Below are 24,553 nucleotides of genomic sequence, written 5' to 3'. Positions count from 1 at the left end.
GGGCGGGGGGACGCGACCCGCACCCCCACGCACAGCGAGCGGCGGGAGTGGGGCCTCTCCTCCAGAGCCCCGCCCCCGGGGCTTTATTAATTTTTAATTAATCAATGGTTCTGTCCCCACCCCGCCCCCCTCCGCGCGGTGGGTGGTGGCGGCGGCGGGCCGGGAGCGCGGCGGGGCCGGGATGTGGCGGCGGCTGCGGGCGCTGAGGGGCGGCGGGTGAGTGTGGGGTCCTTCCCCTTCCCCTTCCCCTTCCCCTTCCCCTTCCCCTTCCCCTTCCCCTTCCCCTTCCCCTTCCCTTTCCCTTCCGTCCCCACGCGGGGTGCAGGCTGGGCTCCCCGGCTCCGCGCTGCCGCTCCTGCCATCGCCGCTCCCGCCGGGAACCGAACCGTCCTGCTGCCAACCGCAGCCGCTGCCAGCCCTCGTTGCCCCTGTTTTCCCACTGTTTCCCCCTCTTTCTCCCCTTGTTTTCCTCGTTTTTCCCTTTGTTTTCCCCTTTCTCCTCCGCTCTTACCTGTTTTCCACAGCTTACCCCTTGTTTTCCCTTTTCCCCTTGTTTTACCTGTTTTCCACCACTTTCGCCTGGTTTTCCTCCGCTTTCCTCTTGATTTCGTCCCTTGCTTTCCCCCTCTTCCCCTTTTCTCCTTGTTTTTTCCTTTTTCTCCCCAGTTTCCCCCCTTTTTCCCTGTTTCCCCCCTTGTTTTCCGCTTTCCCCTTGGTTTTTCTGCCATTTCCCCCTTTTCCGGGCATTATCGCAGAGCTGGACAATGGAACACCCCCGTGGGGCTGGCAAGCTGCCGAGGTGCAGCTCTCCCGGGCAGGGTCAGAGGTGCCAGGCCGGTGTTTGCCCCCTGGACTTTGCCAGGAGCCGGCGGAGCGCTGGGATGTTGGAGCTGCCCGGGTCGATTCGGAGCTCACCCTGTGCCCCATCCCTTAAAAATGCCTTTCCCAGCACTTTTTCCCGAGCGAGGAGAAGGGCTGATGGGTTGGGGACAATGTCCAGGCTCAGTTCCCAGCTCTGGCATCCCCATCCAGCGGGAGGGATAGAGCACGGGCTGGTTTGGCCGGGCAGCCTGTGACGAAGGTGTCCTGTGATGAAAGTATCCCTGGGATTGAGGTGTTCCTGGAATGGAGGTGTCCCTGGGATTGAGGTGTCCTTGGGAATGAGGTGTCCCTGCAATGGAGGTGTCCCTGGGATTGAGGTGTCCTTGGGAATGAGGTGTCCCTGGGATTGAGGTGTCCCTGGGATTGAGGTGTCCCTGGGATGGAGGTGTCCCTGGGATTGAGGTGTCCCTGGGATTGAGGTGTCCCTGCAATGGAGGTGTCCCTGGGATGGAGGTGTCCTTGGGATCGAGGTGTCCCTGGGATTGAGGTGTCCCTGCAATGAAGGTGTCCCTGGGATGCTGGGGGGCAAAGGGAAGAAGGGAACGGGGGGATTGCAGTGCCTGTCCTGCCCCTGTCCCAGGCGGAGATGGCAGCACCGCCCAGCCATCCAGGTGACCAACGAGCCCATCCTGGAGTTCAAGCCAGGGAGCCCCGAGAGAGCAGCGCTCCAGAAGGTACTGAGGGGTTTTGGGGGGCTGGAGAGGCCCGGGCTGTGCTGCAGGTGCTGCTGTGGGACCCTGGCCTGCCCACAGCTGTGCCTCCTGTGGGCACCCCGTGCCCTGAGCCTGTTCCCAGGTCCCCTTTGCCCGTGGGAAGGAGGGATAGAGATGGAGGGCAGCTGGAGGGGGTGTGAGCTGCTCCCACCATGCTCTCCTCTCTGCCAGGCCCTCGCTGACCTGAAGGGCAAGACCGAGGACATCCCGTGTGTCATCGGGGGGGAGGAGGTGTGGACACCCACGGTGAGGTACCAGCTCTCGGTGAGTCGGGGGCTCGTGTTTGATGGGAGGGAGCAGAGCAGGGGTGTCCCTGCAGGAGGATCTGTCAGACTGGTTCCTACAGAGCCTTTTTTTCCCTCTTTCCAGCCTTTCAACCATGCACACAAGGTGGCCAAGTACTGCTATGCCAGCAAGGTGAGTGCATCTCCCTGTCCCTCCTCTTCCTGGCTGTTTTGAGGGGAAGCAGCAGCACTTTGCCTAGGTTTAGCAAAGTGAAACATTTTCTGAGCAGGGAGGCCCCAGGGGCCTTTCCAAGCCCCAGGGATCCTGGAACAAATCCACTCCAGGAGCTGCAGATTGGGGGTTGTGGTGGCACTGGGGGTTTGTGCCTGGGGGTGGCTGAGCCCTCACTTTTCCCTGCAACCTGGTGGTGGAGAGGAACCTGGAGCGGTTCCTCCTCGCTGCCTCTTCCCCTTTCCTTCCACAGGAGCTCATTAACAAAGCCATTAACACTGCCCTGGCAGCGAGGAAGGAATGGGACCTGAAACCTGTGCAGGACCGGGCCCAGATCTTCCTGAAGGCAGCTGACATGCTGAGTGGGCCCAGGAGGGCAGAAGTGCTGGCCAAGACCATGGTTGGGCAGGTATGGGGATGCAGGAGGGAATTGGAGGAGCTGGGAGCAGGGCAGGAAGAGCTGCCAAGGGTTTTTTTGGCAGTGGGAATGGCTGTAGGAGAACTCTGAGGGGATACAGGGGACCCTCAGTCCTTGCTGAGAGAGGAGGAGGTGGAGCTGGGAGCCAGGCTCCTGGGAGCAGGGTCACTGTGAGGCCTTGCAGGAGACCCCATTTTGGGAACTGAGCTTGGGAGAGGCACCTGCAGACAGCACTGCAGCTCCCACTGCTGCATTCCCTTCAGTGCCCAGGGCCTCTCCCTGCAGGGCAAGACTGTGATCCAGGCTGAGATCGATGCTGCTGCCGAGCTCATCGACTTCTTCCGCTTCAACGCCAAGTACGCGCTGGAGCTGGAGCAGAGCCAGCCGCTCAGCGTGGACATCAGCACCAACTCCATGGTCTACCGGGGCCTCGAGGTGAGCAGAGCCTGTCTGTGCCCTGCACTGGGGTCACAGCGTGGGGATAGGTGGCACTGTTCCTGGTGCTCCATGTTCCCTGTCCCTCCTCAGGGACTGGTGGCACTGTGCTCCCAATGCTCCATGTTCCCTGTCCCTCCTCAGGGACAGGTGACACCATGTTCCTGGTGCTTCTTTTCCCTGTCCCTCCGCAGGGCTTCGTGGCTGCCGTGTCCCCCTTCAACTTCACAGCCATCGGGGGGAACCTGGCAGGGGCTCCGGCGCTGATGGTGAGTCCTGGGGGGACAGAGGGGACAGGAAAGGCTGGCAGAGGAATCCAGGCCCTCAGGCTGGGGTTGGGGTGGGCAGTGAGTGAGCTGAGCCACCCTGGGCTGCTCCATGGGACACACCCAGGGGCTGCTGGTGCCCTCGGCTCAATCAGCAATTAGCTTTAATTAAGACATCCCAGTGTATGGATTTTCAGTGTGCTGGGGGAAGTGTTGGAAAAGCACAAACTGCCCAGCCCTGCCCTTCTGGGGTTTTTGTTCTGAAGCAAAATGTCCTTTCCTTCCCAGGCCGGGTTTGGGATACAGGGAATGAGCACAGCAGGGTTTGATTTCCTACCTGGGATGCTGTCGGGACATGAAAGTGTAACCAGTTTGTAGCTGCCCAAATTCCTCTGGGATGACACTTTTTGGGTGTGTTAGGGCAAAGGCAGGGGAGGGCAGGTCATGGCCCTGGCACTGAGCGCCAAACAGGAGGCAGGAGAGCCCAGCAGGCATGAAAAAATATCCGAAAAATCGAAGTATTGGTGAAAAGCATTTCTGTACATCCCCATTTCTGTATCCACCCTGTGGAGTGCAGGAGCTCCTGCCTTTGCAGGGTGGATTTTGGGGAGAGACTGTAACAACCTGGTAAATTTGGGCCAGGGTTAATTAATTTGTTGTTGCATTGGGGAAAAAAAATCCCAAAACCCAGAAATTGTCCTCAGCTCTTTGTTAACCAAGCACAGATTTCCTCCTGGTCCCAAAGAGGAGCCTTTCAGCAACAGGTGAGGCTGGAGAACACTGAGCTTTTAATTTGGGAATGTCACAGAGGTGACAAGGAAGAGGATGAAGCCAACATGGAGGTTTTTTGGGGACAGGGGTCCCTTTTTCCCACCCCAGGATCCAAGGGAGGCTCTTGGCTTTGGGAAATCTGATGCTGAGCTCATCCTCGGGTGGCTGAGCCCTGCTGGGATGGGACAGACCATGCTGGCTGCTCTGGGTGAACAATTTGGGGCATCCTGGGGTTCATCCTCGAGTGTGACAATAAATTCCCACTGGGGTGCTGCAGGACGAGGGAATCCCCTCCTTGCACTGGGCTGGGAGCCTTGAAAAGCTCGGCAGCAGGGGGCACCTGGAATTAAAGTTAGCAGGAAATGGTGCTTAACAGGGGGATGTTAATTAGAGCCCCAGAGTTTTGGTCACCACAGTGCAATTCCCGGGGATCAGACACTGCTCAGGAGCTGCAGAGATCCGTGCAGCCCATCCTGGGAATGGGATTTCCTCGGGATCCGAGCAGTGTCTGTGCCAGCCTGGAATCCAGGCTGCTGGGAATGCTGTGTCCAGCCGGGGCTTGGCTTGGACTTCCCAGCTGCCTGGAGGGTTGTGCAGGGTGGGGCTTATTTTTCTCCTGGTTGGAGTGGAAGGATTAGAGGGGCCCAGGAAGGAGCTGTGCCCAGGGAAGGAGCTGTGCCCAGGAAGGAACTTTTGCTGCACAGCAGTCCCTGGAAAGCAGGAGACAGAGTCCAAAGCTGTGTGTGCAGCTCTGTGACCCCGAGCAGGGGAGGCCAGGCCGTGTGACAGGGACACAGGAGGGGCAGGGGGCCGAGGGGGTGGGGTGTCCCCGGCGGGGCTGTCCAGCCCCAGAGCTGTTTGTGCCTGGTTAATCTGGGCAGGAGGTTTGGTTGCACTGCCCTGCCCGAAGGTGGTGGCAGTGCTGGTGACATCGGGGGCACAGGCTTGGCTGTGTCCTGGGACAGAAACCAGGGCTGTGCCACCAGCTCCCCGTAGGGAAGGCAGAGCTCATCCCTGGGAAGGGAGTGATGCCTGAGGGGTTTAGCTAAAACAGAGGCCAGGCAAAGTTAAGAGAAAAAAAGTTAAATTTATTGAAGGACCTTCAAGGTGCATTTAGGGCTGACAAAGCCCACCAGAGGGGCTACACACAAAATGGACAGTGAGTCACAAGTTTTACTTTATAAGTTCTGTCTATTTGCATATCGAGCTTTAACCCTCCAATCACACCTTCAGGTGATGATGTCATTACTCCAAGTTTGCTCCCCCCAGTTCACTGCTGTTTACATATTTTGGGGCCCTGAGAAAGGTGTCTTTGAGGTTTTGAGCTTAGGGGAATTGTTTTGTCTAAAACTGCTGAGAACAGGAGCTTTAGCACTTTCTGTGGAGTCCAGAGCCACACACTAGAGAATCACAGGACTACAGACACATGAAAAATATAGAAACTAAAACCCCAAGGCTAAAACCCTTAGGCTAACCCCAAGGAGGGCATAGAAAGCTGGCACAGGGAGAGAAATGGGGTTTGGTGCCCTCAGCAGTCCCAGTCCTTCCCTAACAAGTTCTGAGCACAAATCCCCATGGGGTGCTGCTGCTCTGGGACATTTTCCAGGGAATGCAGCCATTCCTCAGGGCTGTTCTCTCTCTCCAGGGCAATGTGGTGCTGTGGAAGCCCAGCGACACTGCCCTGCTCTCCAGCTACGCTGTCTACAAGATCCTGCTGGAGGCTGGGCTGCCCCCCAACGTGGTGCAGTTTGTGCCCTCGGATGGCCCCGAGTTTGGGGACACTGTCACCAGCTCCGAGCACTTCTGTGGCCTCAACTTCACCGGCAGCGTGCCGTAGGTTGGGGACAGGGGACAGGGGGGACAGGGGGCTCCTCTGGTGCTCCTGGGAATGCCAGGCCAGCCTTGGGAAGGGCTACTGCATCCAGCTGGATGTGGTGGCACTGTTCTGTCATAACAGGGGTTAAAACTGGGGACAAAGTGTCTGAGCTGGCTTTTCTTGCTATGGGGCTGAACTCAAGGCAAGGGGACAGCCAGACTGGCAGTGACACTTCCAGGGCTGCTCTGAGGGTTTGTGCCCCAGGTGGGTTTTCACCCCAAGGGAATTTTCACCCCAGGTGGGTTTTCCCCTCAAGTGGGTTTTCCCCCCAGATGGATTTTGCTCCCAGGTGGGTTTTCTGCCTTCTGGGTTTTCCCCCGTGCTGGGTTGGCACTCCCGGCTGTTTCTGGCTGTGTCTCGTGGGTGTCACTGGTGCTCAGAGGTCCCCAGGGGCTGTCACCCCTCCCTCCTCAGGGCCAGGCCACGCTCGGCTGAGCAGGGGCTGGGAAGGTGGGAAGCTCCCGGCTGGCTGTTAGTTTGTGGCTGTGCCTCCTGCTGCGAGGCCATTTCCATTTTTATTGTTTTCCAGCCCCGGGGTTCGTCACAGTGAGGCCTGAGAGGAAGGGGGGAAAGGGGAGGCACAGAAACTTCTGGATGCTCACTCCGTGCTCTTCCCTGGGACTGGGACAGTCCATTTTGAAAACCACAGAGTTGCTGTGTGGAGCCTTTGCTCTCATTCCCACTTCTCTGTGAAGGACATCCCATTTTTTGGGGTTTCCCATCACCCAGGCGCAGAGACAGGAGTGCCCTGAGCAGCTCCTCCCTCCTCTTGCAGAACTTTCAAGCGGCTCTGGAAGCAAGTCTCTGACAACCTGGATCGCTACCGCAACTTCCCGCGGCTGGCCGGAGGTACCTGCTCTGCTCCTGCCCTTTGGGGGATGCTGGGTGCATGGGGACAATTCCTGCTCTGCCTGGGGACGACTGGAGGGAGGGTCAGGATTCCTGCCTGGGGCAGAGGGCTGGGGAAACTGGGATATTTGAGATATTTGGAGTTGTGGAAGTGACACGGGATGGGCTTGGATAGTGGGGAGCTGCCACTGGGTGGGACTCCAGAGTTTGGGAACTCAGGTTCATCCCTTTCCATGGATTTTATCAGCCTGTTTTTCCATGAGATTTATAAGTCTGGTATTCCATGAGTTTTATAATCCCGCTCTTCCATGAGTTTTTTAAATCTGTTCTTCCACAAGTTTTACCCACCTGCTCTTCCGTGGTTTTATGCACCTGTTTTTCCATCAGCTTTATAATCCTGCTATTCCATGAGTTTTATCCACCTGCTCTTCCATGAGTTTTATAATCCTGCTCTTCCATGAGTTTTATCTGACTGTTTTCCATGAGTTTCACCCACCTGCTCCTCCATGAGTTTCACCCACCTGCTCCTCCATGGCTTTTCTCCGCCTGTTTCCCATGACTTCTCTCCACCCGCTCCAGGGCTGCTCTCTGCTCCCCATGCCCACCATCCCCACCCCAGCAGCGCCATCCCCATTCCCCTTTTCCCCTCCATCCCCCTGACTTTCCCTCTCCATCCCCACCCGTCTCCCCCGGCAGAGTGCGGCGGGAAGAACTTCCACGTGGTGCACAGCTCCGCGGACGTGGGCAGCGCGGTGAACGGCACTCTGCGCTCGGCCTTCGAGTTCGGCGGGCAGAAGTGCTCGGCGTGCTCGCGGCTCTACGCGCCCTCCTCGCTGTGGCCCCACATCAAAGAGAAGCTGCTGCAGGAGCACGGCAAGATCAAAGTGGGAGATGTGAGCGGCGCTGCCGGGCTGCTGAAGGGCTTTGCGGCTCAGCGGGAGGCTGATGGGATTAGGGGCTGCGGGAACTGGCTGCTAATTCCCATTGAACCCGGCTTTTCATCGCGCCGAGCCCCCCCAGCTCCGTGCCGCGCTGGGAAATTAACTTGTAGCCATTAACTTGTAGCCGGAGCCTTGTGCGGCAGGGCTGAGCCTTGGAAAGGGGAGAACTTTCCCTTTGGAGTGATGCCTAAGTGGGTTTGTCTCAAACAGAGGCTGGGCAAGGTTAGGGGAGTAAATATTGGGGGAATGCCGGCTGGAGGGGAAAATTCCTGCTCTGCTGGGGGAGAAATGGAAGTGAAGCTCAGAATTCCTGCCCGGGGCAGAGGACTGGGGAAACTGGGATATTCGGAGTTGTGGAAGTGGCACTGGATGGGCTGGGATGGTGGGGAGCTGCCATCAAAGGTGTATTTACTGGAGGCCTTCAGGTGCATTCAGGGCACTCACAGCCCACCCAGGGCTAACCCCAAAATGGACAGCAGGTCATGGGGTTTTAATATTTTTAAAGTTTTTTATAAGGTCATGAGTTTTTCATACTTTATAGGTTTTGTCCATTTGCATATCAGGGGTTAATCCTCCAATTACAGCTTCAGGTAATGAAGTCAATTACTCCAAGTTTGCTCCCCCCAGTTAATTCACTGTTGTTTACATGTCTTGGGGGCTGAGACAGTGAGGTGTTCTTGAGTTTTGAGCTTGGAGAGGAACTGTTTTGTCTAAAAATGAGAGAACAGCAGCTCAGCACCCTATATGAAGTCCAGAGTTATACACTAAAGAGTTACAGGATTACAGATACATGGAAAAATATAGAAGCTAAAAATCCTAAGGCATCACTCAGCTGCAGGGAAGGGTTGTTGGGGGAATTGTGGCTCCCCTGGCTGCAGAGGGGCTCTGGGCTCAGGGTGGGCTCTGATCCCCTCCTTTGTGCTCCCCACAGCCCACCCAGGACTTTGGGACTTTCTTCTCGGCGGTGATCGACGCCAAGGTGAGCTCAGCTCTGCCAGCCCTGGGCTCCCCCGAGCTGTGGGGTTTGTCACAGCACTCTGGGGACATCAATCACTGAGAGCTGATATCAGCCAAACCCCCAAAATTGGGTTCTTTCCCTCAGAATTCATCCAGAACATGAGGTTTTCCATGTGCATTCCCCAGTCCCGCTCAGGGAGAGCGGCCCATCCCGGAGAGGAATCACCCAAACTCCTTCCACACCCCCACACCCATTTGTTTAGATTTTAATTTTGTCCTTCCCTTTCCTGCAGTCCTTTGCCCGGATCAAGAAGTGGCTGGAGCACGCCAGGAGCTCCCCCAGCCTCAGCATCCTGGCGGGTGGTGGCTGCGATGACAGCGTGGGGTACTTTGTGGAGCCCTGCATCGTGGAGAGCAAGGACCCCCAGGACCCCATCATGAAGGAGGTGTGAGCTGGGGAGGCTTCATGCCCCAAAATCCCTGCAGGGAGGGTTCCCATCCCAAAATCCCCGCAGGGAGGGTTCCCATCCCAAAAATCCCTGCACAGAGGGTACACATCCCAAAATCCCTGCTGGGAGGGTTCACATCCCAAAATCCCTGCTGGGGAGTTCCCATCCCAAAATCCCTCAGGGAGGCTTCCCATCTCAAAATCCCTGCAGGGGAGTTCCCATCCCCAAATCCCTGCAGGGAGGGTTCCCATCCCCAAATCCCCCCAGGGCACACCCGGGCTCTGGGATGAGTTCCTGCAGGGATGGATCTGTCCATGGTGATTTGGGGTGAGGAAGTCCCTGCTGCTCCTTCCTGGGGCTGATCCTGCATGGGAGATTTTGGGGCCAATCTGAGAGATTTTGGGGCTGAGCCTCACTGTTTTTATGGTTTCCCAGGATATTTTCAGGCCAATCCTCACTGTTTTTTGGGTTCCAGGAGATTTTCAGGCTGATCCTCACTGTTTTTTCTTGGTCCCAGGAGATTTTCGGGCCGATCCTGACAGTTTTTTTTGGTTTTTCAGGAGATTTTCGGGCCGATCCTGACTGTTTTTTGGGTTTTTCAGGAGATTTTTGGGTTGATCCTGACGGTTTTTTGGGTTTTTCAGGAGATTTTCGGGCCGATCCTGACTGTTTTTTGGTTTTTCAGGAGATTTTCGGGCCGATCCTGACTGTTTTTTGGTTTTTCAGGAGATTTTCGGGCCGATCCTGACGGTTTTTTGGGTTTTTCAGGAGATTTTCGGGCCGATCCTGACGGTTTTCTGGGTTTTTCAGGAGATTTTCGGGCCGATCCTGACGGTGTTCGTCTATCCCGACAATCGCTACAAGGAGGTTTTGGAGCTCATCGACACCACTACTCCCTACGGCCTCACGGGGGCGCTCTTCGCCCAGGAGAAGTGAGTCCCAAAATCCCCAAAATTCCCCCGAAAATAATCGCCCCGAAAAGCAACCAGGGATGTTTTTCCGGCCTGGAATGAGCCCTGGATCTTCCTTCTCTCCGGAGGAGAAAAGAGGACATTTCTCACGAAGCTTGTGCTGGTTTTTTGCCTTTCCTGCTAGGAGGCAAGGAAAGGGATGGTTTGGAAGTGGTTTCCTAGCCCAAAAATGCCCTTTTTTAGGTAAAGACTTATCCCAAAGGAGTGTTTGGAGCACGTGGGGGGTGAACCTGCTCAGCAGGAGGAGGGCAGAGAGCAGTGTCACCTCAGGGGGAACCATCCCAAATTAGCCCAGAAAAATGGTTTTGGGAGGGACCTTAAAGATGATCCGGTTCCAACCCCTGGACAGAGACACCTCCTGCTGTCCCAGGCTGCTCCAGCCTGGCCTGGGGCATTTCCAGGATCCAGGGGCAGCCACAGCTTCCCTGGGCAGTGAGAGACCTTCATGTGATACCCACAAAGCTTCAAGGGAGAAAGAAATTAAAAACAACCCCAAAGCAGGGGCAGTGCAGGAGCTGTGGGTGGGAAAGGCCTGAGTGCCTGAGTGGCCACAAACTGCTTTTCTGCCCAGCTGGAATGGTTCTAGTGGCTCTGCAGGGCAGAGGCTGGGGCTGTGCAGGACACAAGCTCAGGCTGCTCAGGGCTCTGTCTGTCCCTGTGCAGGAAGGTCATCGAGGAGTCCCAGAAGCTGCTGCGCAATGCTGCTGGAAACTTCTACATCAACGACAAATCCACGGGTGCTGTGGTGGCCCAGCAGCCCTTCGGGGGCTCTCGCATCTCAGGTGACACTGTGGCTCCTGTCCAGGCCTGCCCTGCTCGGCCATGGGTCCTTCTGTGTCCCTCCTGTCCCTCTGTGTCCTTCCATGTCCTTCCTGTCCCTCCGTGTCCCTCCTGTCCCTCTGTGTCCTTCCCATCTCTCCTTGTCCCTGTCATCCCTCTGTGCTCCTCCTGTCCTTCCACGTCCCTCCTATCCTCCTTGTCCCTCTATGTCCTTCCCAACCTCCGTGTCCCTTTCATCCCTCTGTGTCCCTTTCATCCCTCTGTGTCCCTCCCATCCTGTGTCCTTCTCTCATGTCCCTCCATGTCCCCCCATCTCCTCTCCTTCCATGTCTCTCCCGTCCTCCTTGTCCCTCTATGTCCTTCCCAGTCTCTGTGTCCCTCCTGTCCCTCCAATCCTTTCATGTCTCTCCATGTCCTTCCTGTCCTCCATGTCCCTCTCATCCCTCTGTGCCCCTCCCGTCCTCCTTGTACTTCCGTGTCCCTCTCATCTGTCTGTGTCCCTCCATGTCCCTCTGTGTCCTGCTCTCATCTCCCTCTGTGACACTCCCATCCTCCATGTCCCTCCTGTCCCATGTCCTTCCTGTCTTCCATGTCCCTCCTGTCCCTCTGCGTCTCTCCTGTCCTTCCCTGTCCCTCCCGCCCCTTGTGTCCCTCTGTGTCCTTCCCATCCTCCATATCCCTCTTGTCCCTCCATGTCCCCTGTGTCCCTCCCGTGTCCCTCCTACCCCTGTGTCCCTCCTGTGCTCCATGTCCCTCCACGTTCCCATCCTCTGTGTCCCTCCATGTTCCTCCTATCCTTCCATGTCCTTTCTGTCCTTCATGCCCCTCCTGTCCCTCCATATCCCTCCTTGTCCCTCCCATCTGTTGTGTCCCTCTGCGTCCCTCTGTGTCCCTCCATGTCCCCATCCCTGCGTGTCCCTCTGTCCCTGTCCCTCTGTGTCCCCATCCCTTGTGTCTCTCCATGTCTCTCCCCTCCCTCCATGTCCCTCGTGTCCCTGCCACCCTGGGCGGTGTCACCAGCCCTCTGTGCTGTCCCCTCGCAGGCACCAATGACAAACCTGGGGGTCCTCACTACATCCTGCGCTGGACGTCCCCCCAGGCCATCAAGGAGACCCACGTGCCCCTGCGGGACTGGCGCTATGCCTACATGCAGTGACCCCTGGGGACACCTGGGGACACCGAGCCCCGCCAGCTGCCACCCCCCTGAGCACTTCAACTGCTGCCTTAGGATTTATTTAAAGGAAAAACAGAAAAAAAGTCACGTTATTAAATGGTCATGAAGTCGCCGTGGTTCTCTCGGTCATGTGGCACTTTGGGGACACAGCAGTGCACATGGCAGGGTTGGATGTGGTGATCCTAAAGGTCTTTTCTGACCCGGATGGTTCTGTGTGAGCATGCTTTGTTAGGTCAGTCGTTAATTAACTAATTAATTAATGAAGGGTTGGCTGCAGAGGCACAGCTGGACCCCCAGCTCCCTTTTCCTCCCACTTTTCCCATCCCAGCAGCCCCGAGGGGTTCCCTCTGCACAGGGCTGAGAGGGAATTGCAGCAGGAGATGAGCTGTCCCTGTCCTGTCCCTGTCCCCAGCCGTGTCCCTCCCGTGTCCCCACAGCCCCAGTCCCAGGATGTGAAGCTCTGCCTGCACCAGGGGGAGCCAGGCTGGTCCCAAACACCATCCTGGGAGCCCCGAATTTGCTGGGTTTGCTGCTCATCCTGAGCCACAGCAAATCTGGGATGTGGGAAGGGAGCTCAGCAGGAGCTTTGTGCCAGGAGAGGGCAGCTGTGCTGCTGCTTGGGGCTGAGCTCAGTGCCTTCTGCCAGCTGTATTCCAGCCTTAGATCAGCCTTCTTCCAGCCTTATCCCATCCCTATCCCATCCTTATCCCATCCTTACTCCATCCTTATCCCATCCCTATCCCATCCTTACTCCATCCTTATTCCAGCCTCCTCCCAGCCTTATTTCCCATCCTTCTCCACCCCTCCTCTCCCTCAGCCGGGGTTTCCTGCCCGAGGTCTCCCTGCAGGGCAGAGGGGCAGCAGCTCCCTTGGTCGCCTGGGTTCATTCCTGGGGACAAGGCCAGGCTGCCTCGGTGCTCCCATCGCTTCCTGGCTGCTTTCCCTGCTCCTGTGTGTGCAGAGGAAGGAACTGGAGAGGTGTTGGGATGTTTTGGGAACGGGAATGTTCCTGCAGGAGCTGGAACATTCTGGGGGCAGCAGGAGGTGCTGGGACAGGAACAGAGCTCCAGGACCCTCTGCCATCCCAGGGAGCTGCTGTCCCACCTGACCCAGCCAGGGCTCTGCCTGCTGCTGGGATCAGCAGTTAAATCAGGATTCAAGTCAGGACTCAAATCAGGAATTGAATCAGGATTTAAATCAGGAGTTAAGTCAGGATCCAAGTCAGGATTTAAATCAGGAGTCAAATCAAGATTCAAGTCAGGACTCAACTCTGGCCTGGCCCCGGGCTCTCCCCCAGCCAGGGCTCGCCAGTGGCACCTGCAGTGCAAACAGGAAAAGGACTCTGGAACACAAGGTTCTGTCCCCTCCAGGGTCAGCTCCAATTTACTAATGTTTGTTTCTAACCCCTAGGATTAATTACTGCTCAATTAGCAAGATTGGCAGGTGGGCAGTTGTGCTGAGTGTCAGTGCTGACATCAGTCTCTGTGCAGGGCAGGGAGGAGTGCCTGGAATTCCTGTGCATCCTGGCTCAGCTAGAAAAATGTGCAATAAAATGATTTTCAAGCCTCTTTCTGTCGCATTCATGAATTACTTCTCCACATTGTTTCCAGATAAAGAGCGAGAGCGAGTTGCCATTGGGGACCTTTAAATAAAACCAACTCGGTTTTGTATTTTCTGCTAAAACAAAGATGTTCTCCTTGCCTGGGGAGAGAGAGGTGGGAACAACGTGGGGCCTTGATCAGAATCCCAGGATGGTTTGGGATGGAAGGGACTTTTAAAGTTCATCCCATTCCATGGCCAGGGACACCTCCCACTGTCCCAGGTTGTTCCAAGCCCTGTCCAGCCTGGCCTTGGACACTTCCAGGGATGTGGAATCCACAGCTTCTCTGGGCAACCTATGCCAGGGCCTCCCCACCCTCACAGGGAAGGATTTGTTCCCAAATTCCCATCTAACCCTGCCCTCTTCCAGGTTAAATCCATTCCCCTTTGTCCTCGGCAGTGTCACTCCAAAGCTGCACCCTGCGAGGGCACGAGGGAGCCCAGCTCTGCCCCAAACCCACCCCCAACCCCAAACACAGGGCAGCGAGGAGAAAACCCCAAACCCTGACAGGGAGGAGAGAGCCCTAAACACAAGGGGAGGGAGGAGAAAAGCCTAGACCCCCGGCAAGGAGGAGAGAGCCCCAGATCCCTGGCAGGGAGGAGAAAACCCCAAACCCTGGGCAGGGAGGAGAGAGCCCCAGAGCCCCGGGATGGGCTCGGAAACCCCCGAGGTGACCCAGGTGGGATCCCAGCACTGTCACCACCCAGCCCAGTCCCCTCCCGTCCCCAGCTCGGGTTCAGCCCCCCGGATCTCCTCCTCGCCCCTTCCCAGCCCTGCCCAGCTCATCCCCATCCCATTCGGGCTCAGTCTCGCCCCTGGCCGGGCAGCCCCAGCCCCGAGCTCCCGGCGCAGCCCCTGCCCTCGGCTCCAGCCTTTCACGCCTCGAGGCCGCAGTGTCAAGTGGATTTCTGAGCCTTAACTCCGAATTTCATGGCTTTTGTGGCTCCAAATCAGCCCCTAATGCTATTTGAACGTTGGCTTTTTGGAGCCGATAAACGCCCGGGAAGGTGTGGGGAGGGAAGGGAGCTTCCTGCTGCAGCATCGCCGCTCGGGATGGGGAAAAGGGGCTCGGGGGGCTCTGCGTGACCCCAAAATCGAGCGGCAGCAGGTTGGGATCGCTCTGGGAGAGCTCCAGTGCCATTGCCGCGCTCTCGGCATTCCTGGCGCATCCCCGGAGCAGGGCGGCAGGCTGAGCCAGGTTCCGGCTGGGAAGTGGCAGATTTTCCCTGGGATAACACCCAGCTCCATCTGCTTCCCGTTAGGGGCTAACTGGGGGACCAAACTTCTGCTTCCCGGGCAATTTAATTTTTTAAACTTTTTTTTTTTTTTACATTTAAATTTAATTTTAGTTTTTATATTTTCATTTCAAATTGCCCAGATTGGCCAAAAGAGATGACGACCACCACACTTTCTGCCCTAATGTTGTTCAAACAGCATTCACCAGTTGGACTTTTGGGTTTGTTTTTGGGTTATTTTTTAAGGAAAGGTTTTGCTTTCAGGGGAACACCTGCAATTCCTGCAATTCCCCCACTGGGATTGGCTGCAGCTCAGGACAGCCCATGGGGCTGGAAAACCCAAGGATGAAGGGAACCAAAACACTGAGCCCCACTGGGGGGGGTCTCGATGGAGTTTGGCTTTGGGGGGTCAGGGGAGACCCCGGAGGGTCTCTGTCCAGACCTCATGGGATCCTTATGGGATCCTCATGGGATCCTTCACCCCCCTGGAGGCAGATCCCACATCCCCATCCCTGCTCCAGCCCCACACCCCCCTTGCTCTCACCTCCCCATCCCAGGACTTTGGGCTCCTCTCGTTGCTGGCATCACCTTCCTGCAGGAGCTTGGAGCCTCTTTACAGCTGCAGCCTGGCAAAACCTCCCTTTCCCTCAAACTGCTTTGGGGGAGACATTCGGGGCTCCCTCTTTTCCCAGCCTGCCTGATTTCCTCCAAAAACTCCCAAACCCGCTGTCCCGGGGTGGATTCCCGGTGTTCCCACAGCCCACGGGCTGGTTCTGCCCTGTGCTGGTGCCAGGGGGTGCTGGGGGAGAATTCCCAGATTTTCTCCTCCTTTCCCCAGCGGGAGCTGGAAAAACTCCCGGCACAGGTGGGGAAGGGCTGGGTGGGATCAGGGAAGGGCTGGGCTGTGGGATAAAGGGAATATCTCCCAGGATGCATCCCCCAGGACTGGGGAAGGCAGAAGGACACAGACTGGGGCACACGGGGTCGGAAACCCCAAAAACATCCTCCCTTCCCAGCCCTGGGGCAGCGGGAGCGTCAGTGTCCTTCCGGGGATGGAATTTTGGGAACAGCCCGTGCCTTCCTGTGCTCCCAATCCCTGAATAAAAGGGAGGTGAGGAGAAAAGAGCCACGGGAGGGAGGGTGGGGACAGGAGAGGGAAAAACCCTTAGGAACCCTGAGCATCATCCCGGGCGTTTTCCAGGGAAACAGAACACCCCGACCTGGTTTTCCTCTGCTCCTGCCTGATTTTATTTCTCCCTTTTGCCATTTCTGCCCGCGGTTTCCCTGCCCGGCCCTTTGGGAGAGCAGAGAGTTCCCTGGGTTTGCAGTACAGGGAGTTGGCGGCAGATGGAGATCTTTATCCCGCTCTCCGCAGGAAAGCAGGGAGCACCAGCGGCTCGCACCGCGCTGCGGGGCAGGGATGGCAGGGATGGCAGGGATGGCAGGGATGGCAGGGATGGCAGGGATGGCAGGGATGGCTCATCCAGGGGCTCGGACTGGGAGCTGGTGGGCACCACCCTGGGGCTGGGCTGGGGGAGGCAGGGGAGAGCCGCAGGGTTCAGCTCCGGAGCCGGATTTTCCCACAGGGCGGGTGGGAGGAAGCGAGGGAGGAAACCCCGACGGCAGGAAAGGGGAGAGGGTTTGGGGGCGTCGTCCCTGCTCCAAAAACAAACCGAGGGAGAGCCTGCACTCCCCATCCCCTCCAAAAACGCCGCGAAGTGACGGAGAGGCTTCTAATATTTGACATTTTTGTTAAAGCCCCAGGTCCTGGAGTCATGAGAATGCAGCAGGATGTCAGCTTCCAGCTAAAATAAATAAAGAGGGGATTCACATCCCTCGGGCTGACACGGCAGAGCGGGAAGGAGAGGAAGCCCCACCTCAGGGCAGGGAGAAACCCTGGAAAATGAAGGGGCTGAGGGGCAGCAAACCCCTCAAACACCCCGCGGGTGTTCCACGCCGAGCGCTGAAAGCCTCGGGCTGCATTCCTGCGGAGAGAGCGCCCTGCTTCCCCCCGGCAGCACACCTGGATCGATCCCTTGCTGCCGGGCCCGGCCGCCTCTGCCCACCCCCGGGGCGGCTTTGGCCGGGGAGAGGAGCAGCTCTGTGCCAGCGCTCCCCGCTGCCCCCAGGGAGGGCTTGTCTGCGAGCGGAATCGCCGCGGAGCCAGGCTGCCGGAGCAGGGGAACAGGTGAAGGCTGCGCGGCTCTGCGGGGAACCCCCAGCGCATAAATCACTCGCTGCTGCCGGCCGGGGCTCGGGGCGGAGCGGAGGCTCTGGAGCTGGCCCGGAGTGCCTTTGGGATTAGAGGGGAACTTGTGGATCTGCCAGGCGGTTCCTCCCGCGCTCGGCCTCTTCCAGGTGCCGCCCAGTCGCCCCCAGCCCCAGCCTCGGCCAAAGCAGCCCCCGGGGATGGGAGAGGCTGGCGCTGGATGGGGCAGAACCACCTCGGGCAGAGCATCCCATGGAATGGGACCTTGGAGGGATGCTGGGAGAGCTTCCCGATCTGCTCCCTGCCGAGCCGTCTGAAGGGCTGGATCCCGAACCTTCCAAAGGGCTGCATCCTGATCCTTCCAAAGGGATGGATCCCCAACCTTCCAAAGGGCTGGATCCTGATCCTTCCAAAGGGCTGGATCCCCAACGTTCCAAAGGGATGGATTCTGAACCTTCCAAAGGGATGGATCCCGGCCTATCCAAACCTATCCAAAGGGATGGATCCCATTACATCCAAAGGGATGGATCCCGGCCTATCCAAAGGGATGGATCCCATTACATCCAAAGGCATGGATCCCGGCCCGGGGCGGGCAGGGCAGCTCCAGCCCCTGTGCTCGGCTGCAGGCACTATCTGTGAGCAGCAGCACCCCAGTGCCATCCTCCCCCTCCTCATCCTCGCCCAGCTCCAGCCCTGCAGCACAAACCTCATCCCCTCGCTGCTTTTCCCTGAAGCACCATTCCATCCCACCCGGGGCTCTCTGCACCCACAGTCCCTCCCTGGGGGGGTTTATCCCCTAAATCCGTTCCTGTCCCTACAACCCAGCCCCCCAGGCTCGGCACAGCCCAGAGCCCCCCTCGCCCCATCCCCGCCCCTCGCTCGGCGCTCGGCTGTTTAAGATGTATCTGCGGTTCCATCTCAGCTGCTGTTTTCCATCCCTGGGCGATAAGGGATCTGCGTGTACACAGCACCGGGGGAACGCGAGCAAACCGCGGCTCCTTCCCATGGATATTCCGCCCCCCGGGGCCAATTATTCCCATTATCCCAGCGGCAGCCCTTGTTTTCGTGGCGGATTTCTCCCCCCGCGTCACCCTTCGGTTCTTTGCCCCGCCCGGAGCGGCGCTGGCAGATCTGAGATCACAAACCTGACATTTCGGGGGTTGTGCCGCAGTGCCAGGCGGGCAGAGCTGCCGGGGACAATCGATTCTCCCCGCTCCGGCTGCCGGTGCCATCCGAAACATTCGATCCACGTGAGATCAGCCCTGCCCGCCGCTGCCGAGCGCTCTGCTCCCGTTTGGGGGATGTGCGGCACCCCAAAATCGGGAAGGGGAGGGGAGGGAAAAGGAAAAGGGAAAGGGAAAGGGAAAGGAAAAAAAGGGAAAGGAAAAGGAGCAGCTTGGACCAGGGAAAGCCATGACCCCTGCAGGGACAAACTGGGCGGTGCTGGGAAGGCAAACTGGGACCAGTCTGCCGCTCCTCCAGTGCCACAGCCGCAGCCCAGCGAGGGGCAGCAATGCAGGGAAAGGGATTCCAGCCTGGTGGGTGCCTGGGAAAAGTACAGGATGGAGTCTGGGGGTTTGTAGGGAACAGAGAATAGGAGATGTTTCGGGATCCCAGAGAGACCCGCTGGGTCCCAAACCGCTGAGCTGCAGAGGGTGCATTGCAGCCCCCAGGGGCAGGGCAGGGCTGGGCTCAGGGTGGCTGCAGTGCCTCAGCCAGAGGTGTTCCCAGAGGGATGCCAAAGCCCTTCCTGCAGGGAACTCCCCAGGCAGGCCGTGCTGGATCCCTGCGGGGATGGGCAAGTTGGGGCACAGCGAGCCTGGGAAGGGGCTGAAGGCTCTGCATGCAATGACAAGGCCATGTGGCTTCCCATTCCTCCGTGAAGTGCTGGGATGGGAGCTGTGGGAGCTCTGGAAGGGGTCGGAGCTGGAAAGCTGCTGCTGTGGTCTCCATGCACTGGTGGTGCCTCAGTTTCCCCCTTGCGGGACCCAAACAGCCCATGGAGTCCTGTGAGGAGCAGCTGAGGGAGCAGAGGTGACAGAACGGGGGTGAAATTGGTGCCTTAGGATTTCAGTTTCTATGTTTTCTGTATATCTTTAATCCTGTAACTCTTTAGTGTATAACTCTGGACTCCATATAGGTGCTAAACTGCTGTTCTCTCATTTTTAGACAAAACAGTTCCTCTCTAAGCTCAAAACTCAAGGACACCTCACTGTCTTGGAGCCCAAAATATGTAAACAACAGTGAATTAATTGTGGGGAGCAAACTTGGAGTAATGACATCATCACCTGAAGCTGTAATTGGAGGATTAACCCTCAATATCCAAATGGACAAAACTTATAAAGTATGAAAAACTCGTGACCTTATAAAAAACTTACAAAGTATGAAAAACCCCGTGACCTGCTGTCCATTTTGGGGTTAGCCCTGGGTGGGCTGTGAGTGCCCTAAATGCACATGAAGGCCTTCAATAAATACAACTGCTTTTTATTGCCTGAACTTCGTCTATCCTCTGTTTCAGGTGAGCCTGTCAGGCATCAAAACCCACCCTGGCCAATCCATGGGGAAACGGCAGGGTGACGCCTGATCCCCGGGAATGCAGGACCCCCTGTCCCCCAGGAATCGCCCTGTCCCCCAGGAATGTAGGATCTCCTGTCCCCCAGGAATCCCCCTGTCCCCCAGAATCCCCCTGTGCCCCAGGAATGCAGGACCCCCTGTCCCCCAGGAATGCAGGACCCCCTGTCCCCCAGGAATGTAGGATCTCCTGTCCCCCAGGAATCCCCCTGTCCCCCAGGAATGTAGGATCTCCTGTCCCCCAGGAATGCAGGACCCCCTGTCCCCCAGGAATCCCCCTGTGCCCCAGGAATGCAGGACCCCCTGTCCCCCAGGAATCCCCCTGTCCCCCAGGAATGTAGGATCTCCTGTCCCCCAGGAATGCAGGACCCCCGCCCAGCCCGGCTGGCCCTAATCCCGGCTGGCAGGGATGTGTGGGGACAGCTGTGCCTGACATCACCCTGGCTGGGAAGCACCGCCAGCCAAAGCTCCTTCTCCAGGGGAAAAGAGGAAAAAGGAGCCTGTGCTGCCCTTAACCCTCTGCTTGCCACAGATCTCTGTGGTGCTGGATCCCGACAGGAGAACAGGGAGGTTCCTGCATGCAGATCCCACTGTGAGCAGAGGTGATATCCCTCTGCTCCTCTCCCCTGCAGCTCTGCCCAGGTCTCATCCGGCTGCAGGGCTCAGGATTTTCCCCACGGATTTTCAGGTTTGTGGCTAAAACTGGCGTGGCAACGGTGGTTCCTTCTTTTGCTGAGTGCAAACACGGAAATCTGGGCCTGGAAAAGTGAAATTCCTGTAGAAACACAGGAAAATGTGTGAAAGTGAAATTCCTCTAGAAACACAGGGAAATCTGGGCCTCAAAAAGGTAAATTCTGCTGAAATAAAGGGAAATCTGGCCCTGGAGAAGGGAAATTCCTGCTGAAGCACAAGGAAATCTGCTCCCACTGGCTGTGCTCTTTCCACACGGACAAGGAGATCACCCTGCCGAGCTGGATGATGGAATCACTGCAGTGCTCTCCCCTCCAGCTGCCCCAAATCCAGCTGTGGGCTCTGTTTTTGGTGCTGGTGCCTCCAAGCAGGGAATGGCAGTGGTGGAAGGAGGAAGGACAGAGCAGCTCCAGCTGGATGCAGCCGGAGGGAGGCTTGGAGATTCTCCTGCTGCCCTCAGCTCTCCCCTCGGCGGTTGCTGCTGCTCAGAGGTTACCCAGCAATAATGGGAAAGGCCAGGCCAGGGGGAGCTGGCTGAGCCCAGAGAAGGGTGTTGGTGTCCAGGAGCTCTGCAGCCTCCTCTGCTCCACCTGGAGTGAATTCCCTGCTCTCAGTGCCTCCCATTGCCACCTGTGCTGTGGGATGTGCTGAAAGGGCTTTGTCAGACCCACTCTGCAGAGCTGCTGCCCCGTGGAGCTGGGATAGTCCTGGGATAGTCCTGGGATAGTCTGGGGTGAGCTGGGAGGGCAGCTGGCTAGAACCCCAAATGTGCTGCCGTGTGTGGTGATTCCATAAATCACAGAATGGTTTAGGTGGGAAGGACTTTCAGGACAATCCAGTGCCACTTGCCACGGGCAGGGACACTTCCCACTGTCCCAGGTGGCTCCAAGCGCTGTCCAGCCTGGCTTTGGACACTTCCAGGGATCCAGGGGCAGCCAGAGCTCCTCCTTGAGTGTTTTCCACATCCCAAAACCTCCCCTGAGCTGCTGCTTCCCAGAAATGACCCACCCGGGGGTGATGTCCCCAAAAAATGCTGCTTCCCCCCTGCTCCCCTTTTCCCCTCCATCCCTGGCTGGGATGAACACAGAGGGGATGGGATGGGATGGGATGGGATAATGGGATAATGGGATGTCAGCCCTAGAGAACGTGATTCCCCCGGCTGCTGTGCCTGACGTTTCCCCTGGATCCATCAATCAGGGCAGAGCCAGGATCAGATTTTACAGCCAGAGCTGCTGTGAAACCCAAGCTCAGCGTGGCAGCCCCAGCTTGGCTCCCTGGGCAGGAGTTTAACCCCTTCTGAGGGTCCTGGCAGGGGAAGGGCAGCCTGGGGGGTTAACCCCTTCTGAGGGTCCCTCAGCCTCAGTCCTGCTGCTCCTCCTGGGTTTCATTGCTCCTCCACCCTGGGATGGGGAAACTCTGCTCAGGGAAGCTCCTTCCCTCACCATTCCCAGCCCACACCCCCCAGAATCTGCTGGGGATGTCCTAAACGGGCAGATCTGCTGGTTCTCCACAGTTCCCACCTGCCCAGGATATTCCTGATGAAATTTCAGGTTGAAGCTCAAATATGGCACAAGGAGCTCCTTCCTTCTGAGCACGAACACGGAAATGTGGGCCTGGAAAAGGGAAATTCCTGCTGAAACACAGGGAAGTGTGGGTCTGGAAAAGTGAAATTCTTGCCAAAACACCTGGAAAAGGGACATTCCTCCCAAAACACAGGGAAATCTGGGCCTGGAAAAATAAAATTCTTGCCAAAACACAGGAAAAAGGGACATTCCTCTAGAAACAGAGGGAAATCTGGGCCTAGAAAAGGGACATTCCGGTAGGCAAAGCTGCTGAGGCCCAACCCCAATGGAAGCGGCGCTCCGGAGCCCAGTCCTGCCCATCTCCGCCATCCCCCGGGCGATTCTTGGAGAACCAGCCCCTTTATTCCCTGTGTTCCCCTCTCCCCGGGGCTCTCGTTCCCGGCGCTGCTCCTACCGAGCGCGGCTGCTCTCCGGGAATTGCCTGCCCGGGAGCAAAGCTCCTTTCCCGAGGCTCGCCATCCTCTCCTCCTGTTGAGCCTGGGCGATTCGGGAGGCCCCGGGCAGGGTTTTCCAGCCCGGCCGTGCCTGGCTGCTGGGTTGCGGGTCGGGATGAGATTCCCCGAGCTGGGAGAGATCATGAATGTCGGGGAAGCGACAATTCCCACCGGGAAGGAGTGTGAGCGAGGGGAGGAGGCGGCTGGGGCGGAGAGGAGCTCCTGGGAAGGGTTTGGGATCTGCCGGGACTCGCCTTGCCCCTCTCGGCACGGGGGCTCTGCATCCCAAAAATCCCGTGGGCAGTGGCGGGTTGCGAACCACAGATCATGGGATGTCCTCAGCTGGAGGGACCCGCTGGGATCATCCAGACGCTGCTCACGATCCCAACAATCCCACCCTGGGCACCTCTGGGAGCTCTGGCAGCCTGGGGAATGTCCCCAGCCAGTGTCCCACCGCCCTCGGGGGGACATCCAGATTCCTGCTATCCATCCCAAACCTCCAGCCGTGCTCTAAGGTTCATTTTCCCGTGTAAATGGATAAAGGTGTCCCGGGAAGGAGCTCAGCCCGCCGTGAGCAGCTCCACGCTGTCAGAAATAGGGAGTGGCTGATTAAACCAGGCTGGTTTCCAGAGCCTGGCTCAGGGACAGAGCAGCCTGGTGCCCAAAAACCTCCGGGATGGGCAAAGTCACTGCTGTGGGGAGCTGAGGGTGAAGTGATGGTGGGGAATCAGCTAAAATCCCAACCCGGGCTGATTCCTGCCGCGGAGGAGCCTGGCAGGGAGGGGTTTAGTCCATACCTGTCCATGGCCAGGCTGCTGCTCCCTACCCTGTCCCCTTTGGCTGGAGGGAGCAGAGCGACTGCGAGAAGAAAAACAGCCCTTGGAGTAGAAATTCTGTTCCCTGCTGAGGGGCAGAGAGTCTGGAAGGAGGAAAGAGGGAGGAAGGAGGTGAAATCCTCACCTTTCCTTCTGCTTTGGTCACTGAAACGGGAGCTGCCTAGGTTCTTTTCCCGGTTGAGGTGTTTGGAGTCCTTTGGAGGACACAGGGAGCTCACCCAGGGTGTGATCCTGCCCTGTGGGATCTGCTCTGGACCCCATTCCTGGTTCCTGCTGGCTCCCAGTGCCCCTGGAGGGTGAGGAGTGGGGTGGTTTGGGGTCCTTGAGGATCAGGAATGGGGTGACTCGGTGTCCTCTGAATGTGAGGAATGGGGTGTTTTGTGTCCCCTCAGGATGGAGAATGGGGCAGTTCTGTGTCCCCAGGATGAGGAAGGGGGTGGTTTGGTTACCCAGAGGATCAGGAATGGGGTGATTCTGTGCCCCCCAAGATGACGAATGGGGATGGTTATTGTCCCCTGAGCATAAAGAGTGGGGTGATTTGGTGTCCCCAGGATGAGGAATGGGGTGGCTCTGTGTCCCTGAGCATGAGAACTGGGGAGGCTAATTATCCCCCCAGGATGAGGAGTGGGGATGAGGAATGGGGGGATTCTGTGTCCCCCGAGAATGAGAAATGGGGTTGGTTGGTGTCCCCCACGGCTGAGGAGTGGGGTGGTGTTCCCCGAGGATGAGGAACGGGGTGATTCTGTGCCCCCCAGCACGAGCAGTAGGGCGGTTCTGTGCCCCCAGGGCTGCGGGGAAGGCGCTAATTCCCCAACACCTGCACTTCCATTCCCCCCGCCGCTCCCTTCCCCGCTCTGACAGCTCTCCAGAGGCTCTGCCGCTGTTTCCCGAGCAGCGCGGAGTGGCAGCAGCTGCTGGCGGCCAGAGGCTCATCTTTCTGCCGCAGCCGCGGAGAGTCGCCTGGAAGCTTCCCGAGCTGCCGATTTCATCGGGAACACCGAGCCTTGGCACCACTTCAGACCCTGCTCCGGCCCGGCCGGGGGAACCAGCTGTGCCTCCTCCTCGCAGCCTGGGAAAATCGCTCTGCTTTTCCCCGAGAGACCTGAAATCCAAGCGGCCGCAGCTCCGGCTCCCCCCTCGTCCTTCTCCCGTTCCTTTTCCACCCCCTGCTCCTCGCCCCAACCTCACAGACCTCGTGGAAAATTCATGCAGATTTCCCTGGATTTTCATCAGGAAAATTTTCCCAAAAGCAAATTTTCCTGAGCACTCACCTCTCCCACCCAGGTAAAATGAATAATTTCTGACAGCCTTGTCCTTCCCCACAACTTCCCAGATCTCCCCACAGCTCTTCCCCCTTTCCTCAGGGACAGCAGGTCACCCATCCCATTCCCTACCATTCCCAATCCCTATCCATCCCACACCTCCTTTCCCTACAAACATTAACCCCTTCCCTCCCA

At 57.7% G+C, this 24,553-nt stretch overlaps 1 protein-coding gene across 1 annotated transcript; it reads left to right on the top strand.

Moving 5' to 3' along the window:
• Nucleotides 1–56: 56 nt before the first annotated feature.
• On the top strand, nucleotides 57–13,506 carry ALDH4A1 (aldehyde dehydrogenase 4 family member A1). Its single transcript, XM_085079713.1, has 15 exons — nucleotides 57–216; nucleotides 1,463–1,556; nucleotides 1,767–1,859; nucleotides 1,965–2,012; nucleotides 2,305–2,460; nucleotides 2,755–2,904; nucleotides 3,099–3,173; nucleotides 5,587–5,774; nucleotides 6,593–6,666; nucleotides 7,363–7,559; nucleotides 8,539–8,586; nucleotides 8,858–9,010; nucleotides 9,824–9,945; nucleotides 10,648–10,766; nucleotides 11,808–13,506. Exons 1-15 carry the CDS (start codon nucleotides 182–184, stop codon nucleotides 11,918–11,920), a joined length of 1,665 nt encoding a protein of 554 aa, XP_084935839.1. The 5' UTR covers nucleotides 57–181; the 3' UTR covers nucleotides 11,921–13,506.
• Nucleotides 13,507–24,553: the final 11,047 nt, after the last annotated feature.

This window comes from Lichenostomus cassidix, chromosome 21 (assembly GCF_008360975.1).
Source record: "Lichenostomus cassidix isolate B80296 chromosome 21, HeHo_3.0, whole genome shotgun sequence".
Lineage (NCBI taxonomy): Eukaryota > Metazoa > Chordata > Aves > Passeriformes > Meliphagidae > Lichenostomus > Lichenostomus cassidix.
Note: the sequence above shows the minus strand (reverse complement) of the source record. Positions and strands in the feature narration are given on the sequence as shown.